This window comes from Petromyzon marinus, unplaced genomic scaffold (assembly GCF_048934315.1).
Source record: "Petromyzon marinus isolate PM22_M1 ecotype Great Lakes invasive population unplaced genomic scaffold, UKy_Petmar_22M1.pri1.0 PM_Scaffold_490, whole genome shotgun sequence".
Taxonomy (NCBI): domain Eukaryota; kingdom Metazoa; phylum Chordata; class Hyperoartia; order Petromyzontiformes; family Petromyzontidae; genus Petromyzon; species Petromyzon marinus.
In genome coordinates, this window is record NW_027423491.1 from 1,825 (window position 1) to 15,436 (window position 13,612).

At 50.9% G+C, this 13,612-nt stretch overlaps 1 protein-coding gene across 1 annotated transcript in view; it reads right to left on the reverse strand.

The window, feature by feature from the left end:
- Window positions 1-2,424: 2,424 nt before the first annotated feature.
- LOC142923411 (mitofusin-2-like) overlaps window positions 2,425-13,612 on the reverse strand; it is a gene marked incomplete at its 3' end in the record, with an annotated part of 59,500 nt that continues 48,312 nt past the window's right edge. The window contains exon 11 of the mRNA XM_076064496.1: window positions 2,425-2,527. Within this exon, the coding sequence (XP_075920611.1) occupies window positions 2,425-2,527 (103 nt within the window). The remainder of the gene's footprint in view (window positions 2,528-13,612) is intronic.

The following is a 13,612-nucleotide window of genomic DNA, read 5'->3' on the forward strand; positions in this document are numbered from 1 at the left end:
CCCACCCACTAACTCACCCACCCACTCACCCACCCACCCACTCACTCACCCACCCACTCACCCACCCACCCACTCACTCAGTCACTGAGTCACTCACCCACTCACTCACCCACCCACTCACGCACTCACCCACCCACTCACTCACCCACCCACCCACTCACTCACCCACTCACTCACCCACCCACTCACCCACCCACCCACTCACTCACCCACTCACTCACCCACCCACTCACCCACTCACTCACCCACCCACTAACTCACCCACCCACTCACCCACTCACCCACTCACTCACTCACCCACTCACCCACCCACCCACTCACTCACCCACTCACTCACCCACCCACTCACCCACTCACCCACTCACCCACTCACTCACTCACTCACCCACTCACCCACCCACTCACTCACTCACCCACTCACCCACTCACCCACTCACTCACTCACCCACCCACTAACTCACCCACCCACTCACCCACCCACCCACTCACTCACCCACCCACTCACCCACCCACCCACTCACTCAGTCACTGAGTCACTCACCCACTCACTCACCCACCCACTCACTCACTCACCCACTCACCCACTCACCCACTCACTCACTCACCCACCCACTAACTCACCCACCCACTCACCCACCCACCCACTCACTCACCCACCCACTCACCCACCCACCCACTCACTCAGTCACTGAGTCACTCACCCACTCACTCACCCACCCACTCACGCACTCACCCACCCACTCACTCACCCACCCACCCACTCACTCCACCCACTCACTCACCCACCCACTCACCCACCCACCCACTCACTCACCCACTCACTCACCCACCCACTCACCCACTCACTCACCCACCCACTAACTCACCCACCCACTCACCCACTCACCCACTCACCCACTCACTCACTCACCCACCCACCCACTCACCCACTCACCCACTCACCCACTCACTCACTCACCCACTCACCCACTCACTCACGCACTCACTCACCCACCCACACACTCACTCACTCACTCACCCACTCATCCACTCACCCACCCACTCACTCACCCACCCACCCACTCACTCACCCACCCACTCACCCACCCACCCACTCACCCACCCACTCACCCACCCACTCACTCCCCACTCACCCACCCACTCATTCACCCACTCACTCACTCACTCACCCACTCACTCACTCACCCACTCACTCACTCACCCACTTACTCACCCACTCACCCACCCACTCACCCACCCACCCACTCACCCACCCACTCACCCCACCCACTCACTCACCCACTCACCCACCCACTCATCACCCACTCACTCACTCACTCACCACCCACTCACTCACTCACCCACTCACTCACTCACCCACTTACTCACCCACTCACTCACCCACTCACCCACCCACCCACTCACCCACCCACTCACCCACCCACTCACCCACCCACCCACTCACCCACTCACCCACCCACCCACTCATTCACCCACTCACTCACTCACTCACCCACTCACTCACTCACCCACTCACTCACTCACCCACTTACTCACCCACTCACCCACCCACTCACCCACCCACCCACTCACCCACCCACTCACCCACCCACTCACTCACCCACTCACCCACCCACTCATTCACCCACTCACTCACTCACTCACCCACTCACTCACTCACCCACTCACTCACTCACCCACTTACTCACCCACTCACTCACCCACTCACCCACCCACCCACTCACCCACCCACTCACCCACCCACTCACCCACCCACCCACTCACCCACTCACCCACCCACCCACTCATTCACCCACTCACTCACTCACTCACCCACTCACTCACTCACCCACTCACTCACTCACCCACTTACTCACCCACTCACCCACCCACTCACCCACCCACCCACTCACCCACCCACTCACCCACCCACTCACTCACCCACTCACCCACCCACTCATTCACCCACTCACTCACTCACTCACCCACTCACTCACTCACCCACTCACTTACTCACCCACTTACTCACTCACCCACTCACTCACTCACCCACCCACTCACTCACTCACCCACCCACCCACTCACCCACCCACCCACCCACTCACCCACTCACTCACTCACTCACCCACTCACTCACTCACCCACTCACTCACTCACCCACTTACTCACCCACTCACCCACCCACTCACCCACCCCACTCACCCACCCACCCACTCACTCACCCACCCACTCACTCACTCACCCACCCACCCACTCACTCACTCACTCACTCACCCACCCACTCACCCACCCACCCACTCACCCACCCACTCACGCACTCACCCACCCACTCACTCACCCACCCACCCACTCACTCACCCACTCACTCACCCACCCACTCACCCACCCACCCACCCACCCACTCACTCACTCACCCACCCACCCACCCACCACCCACCCACCCACCAATGAGGTCGCTCTGGGTTCTGTGCAGTGCCTCTGCCACGCCGTTGGAGCAGCGGCTGGCGAGTTTCTTACCCAGACCCTCCTCTACGTGTTTATGTAGCTCCTACACACACAGTCACACATAGACACAGTCACACACATAGACACACACATAGACACACACACAGACACACACACACAGAGTCTTACCCAGACCCTCCTCTACGTGTTTATGTAGCTCCTACACACAGTCACAGTCACATAGACACACACACACATAGACACAGACACACACACACAGACACACACAGTCACACACACACAGAGTCTTACCCAGACCCTCCTCTACGTGTTTATGTAGCTCCTACACACACACACAGTCACACAGTCACATAGACACACACACACACACACAGTCACACACAGTCACACACAGTGTCACACACACACAGAGTCTTACCCAGACCCTCCTCTACGTGTTTATGTAGCTCCTACACACACAGTCACACACAGTCACACACAGTCACACACACACACAGTCACACAGTCACACACAGTCACACACAGTCACACACAGTCACACACACACAGAGTCTTACCCAGACCCTCCTCTACGTGTTTATGTAGCTCCTACACACACACACAGTCACACAGTCACACACACACACAGTCACACATAGACACAGTCACACAGACACAGTCACACATAGACACACACACACAGAGTCTTACCCAGACCCTCCTCTACGTGTTTATGTAGCTCCTACACACACAGTCACACACAGTCTCACACAGTCACACACACACACAGTCACACAGTCACACACAGTCACACACAGTCACACACAGTCACACAGTCACACACACACAGACACACACACAGTCACAGAGTCACACACACACAGAGTCTTACCCAGACCCTCCTCTACGTGTTTATGTAGCTCCTACACACACACACAGTCACACACACACAGTCACACACACACACAGAGTCTTACCCAGACCCTCCTCTACGTGTTTATGTAGCTCCTACACACACAGTCACATAGACACACACAGTCACACACATAGACACAGTCACATAGACACACACACACAGTCACACACACAGACACACACACACAGAGTCTTACCCAGACCCTCCTCTACGTGTTTATGTAGCTCCTACACACACAGTCACACACACACACAGTCACACACACACACACAGTCACACACACACACAGTCACACACACACAGTCACACACACACAGTCACACACAGTCACACACACACAGACACATAGACACACACACACAGAGTCTTACCCAGACCCTCCTCTACGTGTTTATGTAGCTCCTACACACACACACAGTCACACACAGTCACACACAGTCACACACAGTCACACACAGTCACAGTCACACACACACAGAGTCTTACCCAGACCCTCCTCTACGTGTTTATGTAGCTCCTACACACACAGTCACACAGTCACACATAGACACAGTCACATAGACACAGTCACACATAGACACAGTCACACATAAACACAGTCACAGAGTCACACACACACAGTCACACACAGTCACACACAGTCACACACACACAGACACACAGTCACACAGTCACACACAGTCACACACACACAGACACACAGTCACACAGTCACACACAGTCACACACACACAGAGTCTTACCCAGACCCTCCTCTACGTGTTTATGTAGCTCCTACACACACACACACATAGACACATAGACACACACAGTCACACACAGTCACACACAGTCACACACACACAGTCACACACACAGAGTCTTACCCAGACCCTCCTCTACGTGTTTATGTAGCTCCTACACACACACACACAGTCACACACAGTCACACACACACACAGTCACATAGTCACACACACAGAGTCTTACCCAGACCCTCCTCTACGTGTTTATGTAGCTCCTACACACACGGACACACACACATAGTCACACACACACAGTCACACACAGTCACACACACACACAGTCACATAGTCACACACACAGAGTCTTACCCAGACCCTCCTCTACGTGTTTATGTAGCTCCTACACACACAGTCACACAGTCACACACACACAGTCACACAGAGTCACACACACACAGAGTCTTACCCAGACCCTCCTCTACGTGTTTATGTAGCTCCTACACACACACACAGTCACATAGACACACACACATAGACACACACACACAGTCACACACAGTCACACACACACAGTCACATAGACACAGTCACACACAGTCTCACACACAGTCACACACACAGAGTCTTACCCAGACCCTCCTCTACGTGTTTATGTAGCTCCTACACACACACACAGTCACACACAGTCACACACACACAGTCACACACAGTCACACACACACAGTCACACACAGTCACACACACACACAGTCACACAGTCACACACAGACACAGTCACATAGACACACACACACAGAGTCTTACCCAGACCCTCCTCTACGTGTTTATGTAGCTCCTACACACACACACAGTCACACACAGTCACACACACACACAGTCACACACAGTCACACACACACAGTCACACACAGTCACACACACACACAGTCACACAGTCACACACAGACACAGTCACATAGACACACACACACAGAGTCTTACCCAGACCCTCCTCTACGTGTTTATGTAGCTCCTACACACACAGTCACACAGTCACACACAGTCACATAGACACACAGAGTCACACACACACAGAGTCTTACCCAGACCCTCCTCTACGTGTTTATGTAGCTCCTACACACAGTCACACAGTCACACACACATAGACACAGTCACACATAGACACAGTCACATAGACACAGTCACACACACACACAGAGTCTTACCCAGACCCTCCTCTACGTGTTTATGTAGCTCCTACACACACACACAGTCACACACAGTCACACACACACACACAGTCACACACAGTCACACACACACACACAGTCACACACAGTCACACACACACACACAGTCACACATAGACACAGTCACATAGACACACACACAGAGTCTTACCCAGACCCTCCTCTACGTGTTTATGTAGCTCCTACACACACAGTCACACACAGTCACACACAGTCACACAGTCACACACACAGTCACACACACAGACACACACACACAGAGTCACACACAGTCACATAGACATAGACACAGTCACACAGTCACACACAGTCACACACACAGACACACACACACAGAGTCTTACCCAGACCCTCCTCTACGTGTTTATGTAGCTCCTACACACACAGTCACACACAGTCACACACACATAGACACACACACACAGACACACACAGTCACACACACAGACACACACACACAGAGTCTTACCCAGACCCTCCTCTACGTGTTTATGTAGCTCCTACACACACAGTCACACATAGACACACAGTCACACACACACACAGTCACACACAGTCACACACAGTCACACACACACAGAGTCTTACCCAGACCCTCCTCTACGTGTTTATGTAGCTCCTACACACACAGTCACACACACATACAGTCACACACACACAGAGTCTTACCCAGACCCTCCTCTACGTGTTTATGTAGCTCCTACACACACAGTCACACAGTCACACACAGTCACACACAGTCACACACACACAGACACACACACACAGAGTCTTACCCAGACCCTCCTCTACGTGTTTATGTAGCTCCTACACACACACACACATAGACACATAGACACAGTCACACAGTCACACACACAGTCACACACACACACAGTCACACATAGACACAGTCACATAGACACACACACACACAGAGTCTTACCCAGACCCTCCTCTACGTGTTTATGTAGCTCCTACACACACACACAGTCACACACAGTCACACACACACAGACACACACACACAGTCACACACAGTCACACACACACAGAGTCTTACCCAGACCCTCCTCTACGTGTTTATGTAGCTCCTACACACACACACAGTCACACACAGTCACACACACACAGACACACACACACAGTCACACACAGTCACACACACACAGAGTCTTACCCAGACCCTCCTCTACGTGTTTATGTAGCTCCTACACACACACACACACAGTCACACACAGTCACACACAGTCACACACATAGACACACACACACAGAGTCTTACCCAGACCCTCCTCTACGTGTTTATGTAGCTCCTACACACACACACACACAGTCACACACACATAGACACAGACACACACACACAGACACACACAGTCACACACACACAGAGTCTTACCCAGACCCTCCTCTACGTGTTTATGTAGCTCCTACACACACACACAGTCACACACAGTCACACACACACAGACACACACACACAGTCACACACAGTCACACACACACAGAGTCTTACCCAGACCCTCCTCTACGTGTTTATGTAGCTCCTACACACACAGTCACACACAGTCACACACACACAGACACACACACACACACAGTCACACACACAGTCACACACACACAGTCACACACACACAGAGTCTTACCCAGACCCTCCTCTACGTGTTTATGTAGCTCCTACACACACACACAGTCACACACACATAGACACAGTCACATAGACACACAGAGTCACACACACACAGAGTCTTACCCAGACCCTCCTCTACGTGTTTATGTAGCTCCTACACACACACACAGTCACACACACATAGACACAGTCACATAGACACACAGAGTCACACACACACAGAGTCTTACCCAGACCCTCCTCTACGTGTTTATGTAGCTCCTACACACACACAGTCACACACAGTCACATAGACACACACAGTCACATAGACACACACACACACAGTCACACACACACAGTCACACACACACAGTCACACACAGTCACACACAGTCACACACAGTCACACACAGTCACACACAGTCACATAGACACAGTCACACACACACACACAGACACACACACACAGTCACACACAGTCACACACACAGACACACACACACAGAGTCTTACCCAGACCCTCCTCTACGTGTTTATGTAGCTCCTACACACAGTCACACATAGACACATAGACACACACAGTCACACACATAGACACAGTCACATAGACACACAGAGTCACACACACACAGAGTCTTACCCAGACCCTCCTCTACGTGTTTATGTAGCTCCTACACACACACACAGTCACACACACACAGTCACACACAGACACACACACACAGAGTCTTACCCAGACCCTCCTCTACGTGTTTATGTAGCTCCTACACACACAGTCACACACACATAGACACAGTCACACAGTCACACACACACAGAGTCTTACCCAGACCCTCCTCTACGTGTTTATGTAGCTCCTACACACACACACAGTCACACACAGTCACACATAGACACAGTCACACACACACACAGAGTCTTACCCAGACCCTCCTCTACGTGTTTATGTAGCTCCTACACACACACAGTCACACACACATAGACACACACACAGTCACACACACAGACACACACACACAGAGTCTTACCCAGACCCTCCTCTACGTGTTTATGTAGCTCCTACACACACAGTCACATAGACACAGTCACATAGACACACAGTCACACACACAGACACAGTCACATAGACACACACACACAGAGTCTTACCCAGACCCTCCTCTACGTGTTTATGTAGCTCCTACACACACAGTCACACACACATAGACACAGTCACATAGACACACAGAGTCACACACACACAGAGTCTTACCCAGACCCTCCTCTACGTGTTTATGTAGCTCCTACACACACACACAGTCACACACAGTCACACACACACAGACACACACACACAGTCACACACAGTCACACACACACAGAGTCTTACCCAGACCCTCCTCTACGTGTTTATGTAGCTCCTACACACACACACACACAGTCACACACAGTCACACACAGTCACACACATAGACACACACACACAGAGTCTTACCCAGACCCTCCTCTACGTGTTTATGTAGCTCCTACACACACACACACACAGTCACACACACATAGACACAGACACACACACACAGACACACACAGTCACACACACACAGAGTCTTACCCAGACCCTCCTCTACGTGTTTATGTAGCTCCTACACACACACACAGTCACACACAGTCACACACACACAGACACACACACACAGTCACACACAGTCACACACACACAGAGTCTTACCCAGACCCTCCTCTACGTGTTTATGTAGCTCCTACACACACAGTCACACACAGTCACACACACACAGACACACACACACACACAGTCACACACACAGTCACACACACACAGTCACACACACACAGAGTCTTACCCAGACCCTCCTCTACGTGTTTATGTAGCTCCTACACACACACACAGTCACACACACATAGACACAGTCACATAGACACACAGAGTCACACACACACAGAGTCTTACCCAGACCCTCCTCTACGTGTTTATGTAGCTCCTACACACACACACAGTCACACACACATAGACACAGTCACATAGACACACAGAGTCACACACACACAGAGTCTTACCCAGACCCTCCTCTACGTGTTTATGTAGCTCCTACACACACACAGTCACACACAGTCACATAGACACACACAGTCACATAGACACACACACACACAGTCACACACACACAGTCACACACACACAGTCACACACAGTCACACACAGTCACACACAGTCACACACAGTCACACACAGTCACATAGACACAGTCACACACACACACACAGACACACACACACAGTCACACACAGTCACACACACAGACACACACACACAGAGTCTTACCCAGACCCTCCTCTACGTGTTTATGTAGCTCCTACACACAGTCACACATAGACACATAGACACACACAGTCACACACATAGACACAGTCACATAGACACACAGAGTCACACACACACAGAGTCTTACCCAGACCCTCCTCTACGTGTTTATGTAGCTCCTACACACACACACAGTCACACACACACAGTCACACACAGACACACACACACAGAGTCTTACCCAGACCCTCCTCTACGTGTTTATGTAGCTCCTACACACACAGTCACACACACATAGACACAGTCACACAGTCACACACACACAGAGTCTTACCCAGACCCTCCTCTACGTGTTTATGTAGCTCCTACACACACACACAGTCACACACAGTCACACATAGACACAGTCACACACACACACAGAGTCTTACCCAGACCCTCCTCTACGTGTTTATGTAGCTCCTACACACACACAGTCACACACACATAGACACACACACAGTCACACACACAGACACACACACACAGAGTCTTACCCAGACCCTCCTCTACGTGTTTATGTAGCTCCTACACACACAGTCACACACAGTCACACACAGTCACACAGTCACACACACAGTCACATAGACACACACACACAGAGTCTTACCCAGACCCTCCTCTACGTGTTTATGTAGCTCCTACACACACAGTCACATAGACACATAGACACACACACACAGTCACACACAGTCACAGTCACACACAGAGTCTTACCCAGACCCTCCTCTACGTGTTTATGTAGCTCCTACACACACACACAGTCACACAGTCACATAGACACACACACACACACACAGTCACACACAGTCACACACAGTGTCACACACACACAGAGTCTTACCCAGACCCTCCTCTACGTGTTTATGTAGCTCCTACACACACAGTCACACACAGTCACACACAGTCACACACACACACAGTCACACAGTCACACACAGTCACACACAGTCACACACAGTCACACACACACAGAGTCTTACCCAGACCCTCCTCTACGTGTTTATGTAGCTCCTACACACACACACAGTCACACAGTCACACACACACACAGTCACACATAGACACAGTCACACAGACACAGTCACACATAGACACACACACACAGAGTCTTACCCAGACCCTCCTCTACGTGTTTATGTAGCTCCTACACACACAGTCACACACAGTCTCACACAGTCACACACACACACAGTCACACAGTCACACACAGTCACACACAGTCACACACAGTCACACAGTCACACACACACAGACACACACACAGTCACAGAGTCACACACACACAGAGTCTTACCCAGACCCTCCTCTACGTGTTTATGTAGCTCCTACACACACACACAGTCACACACACACAGTCACACACACACACAGAGTCTTACCCAGACCCTCCTCTACGTGTTTATGTAGCTCCTACACACACAGTCACATAGACACACACAGTCACACACATAGACACAGTCACATAGACACACACACACAGTCACACACACAGACACACACACACAGAGTCTTACCCAGACCCTCCTCTACGTGTTTATGTAGCTCCTACACACACAGTCACACACACACACAGTCACACACACACACACAGTCACACACACACACAGTCACACACACACAGTCACACACACACAGTCACACACAGTCACACACACACAGACACATAGACACACACACACAGAGTCTTACCCAGACCCTCCTCTACGTGTTTATGTAGCTCCTACACACACACACAGTCACACACAGTCACACACAGTCACACACAGTCACACACAGTCACAGTCACACACACACAGAGTCTTACCCAGACCCTCCTCTACGTGTTTATGTAGCTCCTACACACACAGTCACACAGTCACACATAGACACAGTCACATAGACACAGTCACACATAGACACAGTCACACATAAACACAGTCACAGAGTCACACACACACAGTCACACACAGTCACACACAGTCACACACACACAGACACACAGTCACACAGTCACACACAGTCACACACACACAGACACACAGTCACACAGTCACACACAGTCACACACACACAGAGTCTTACCCAGACCCTCCTCTACGTGTTTATGTAGCTCCTACACACACACACACATAGACACATAGACACACACAGTCACACACAGTCACACACAGTCACACACACACAGTCACACACACAGAGTCTTACCCAGACCCTCCTCTACGTGTTTATGTAGCTCCTACACACACACACACAGTCACACACAGTCACACACACACACAGTCACATAGTCACACACACAGAGTCTTACCCAGACCCTCCTCTACGTGTTTATGTAGCTCCTACACACACGGACACACACACATAGTCACACACACACAGTCACACACAGTCACACACACACACAGTCACATAGTCACACACACAGAGTCTTACCCAGACCCTCCTCTACGTGTTTATGTAGCTCCTACACACACAGTCACACAGTCACACACACACAGTCACACAGAGTCACACACACACAGAGTCTTACCCAGACCCTCCTCTACGTGTTTATGTAGCTCCTACACACACACACAGTCACATAGACACACACACATAGACACACACACACAGTCACACACAGTCACACACACACAGTCACATAGACACAGTCACACACAGTCTCACACACAGTCACACACACAGAGTCTTACCCAGACCCTCCTCTACGTGTTTATGTAGCTCCTACACACACACACAGTCACACACAGTCACACACACACAGTCACACACAGTCACACACACACAGTCACACACAGTCACACACACACACAGTCACACAGTCACACACAGACACAGTCACATAGACACACACACACAGAGTCTTACCCAGACCCTCCTCTACGTGTTTATGTAGCTCCTACACACACACACAGTCACACACAGTCACACACACACACAGTCACACACAGTCACACACACACAGTCACACACAGTCACACACACACACAGTCACACAGTCACACACAGACACAGTCACATAGACACACACACACAGAGTCTTACCCAGACCCTCCTCTACGTGTTTATGTAGCTCCTACACACACAGTCACACAGTCACACACAGTCACATAGACACACAGAGTCACACACACACAGAGTCTTACCCAGACCCTCCTCTACGTGTTTATGTAGCTCCTACACACAGTCACACAGTCACACACACATAGACACAGTCACACATAGACACAGTCACATAGACACAGTCACACACACACACAGAGTCTTACCCAGACCCTCCTCTACGTGTTTATGTAGCTCCTACACACACACACAGTCACACACAGTCACACACACACACACAGTCACACACAGTCACACACACACACACAGTCACACACAGTCACACACACACACACAGTCACACATAGACACAGTCACATAGACACACACACAGAGTCTTACCCAGACCCTCCTCTACGTGTTTATGTAGCTCCTACACACACAGTCACACACAGTCACACACAGTCACACAGTCACACACACAGTCACACACACAGACACACACACACAGAGTCACACACAGTCACATAGACATAGACACAGTCACACAGTCACACACAGTCACACACACAGACACACACACACAGAGTCTTACCCAGACCCTCCTCTACGTGTTTATGTAGCTCCTACACACACAGTCACACACAGTCACACACACATAGACACACACACACAGACACACACAGTCACACACACAGACACACACACACAGAGTCTTACCCAGACCCTCCTCTACGTGTTTATGTAGCTCCTACACACACAGTCACACATAGACACACAGTCACACACACACACAGTCACACACAGTCACACACAGTCACACACACACAGAGTCTTACCCAGACCCTCCTCTACGTGTTTATGTAGCTCCTACACACACAGTCACACACACATACAGTCACACACACACAGAGTCTTACCCAGACCCTCCTCTACGTGTTTATGTAGCTCCTACACACACAGTCACACAGTCACACACAGTCACACACAGTCACACACACACAGACACACACACACAGAGTCTTACCCAGACCCTCCTCTACGTGTTTATGTAGCTCCTACACACACACACACATAGACACATAGACACAGTCACACAGTCACACACACAGTCACACACACACACAGTCACACATAGACACAGTCACATAGACACACACACACACAGAGTCTTACCCAGACCCTCCTCTACGTGTTTATGTAGCTCCTACACACACACACAGTCACACACAGTCACACACACACAGACACACACACACAGTCACACACAGTCACACACACACAGAGTCTTACCCAGACCCTCCTCTACGTGTTTATGTAGCTCCTACACACACACACAGTCACACACAGTCACACACA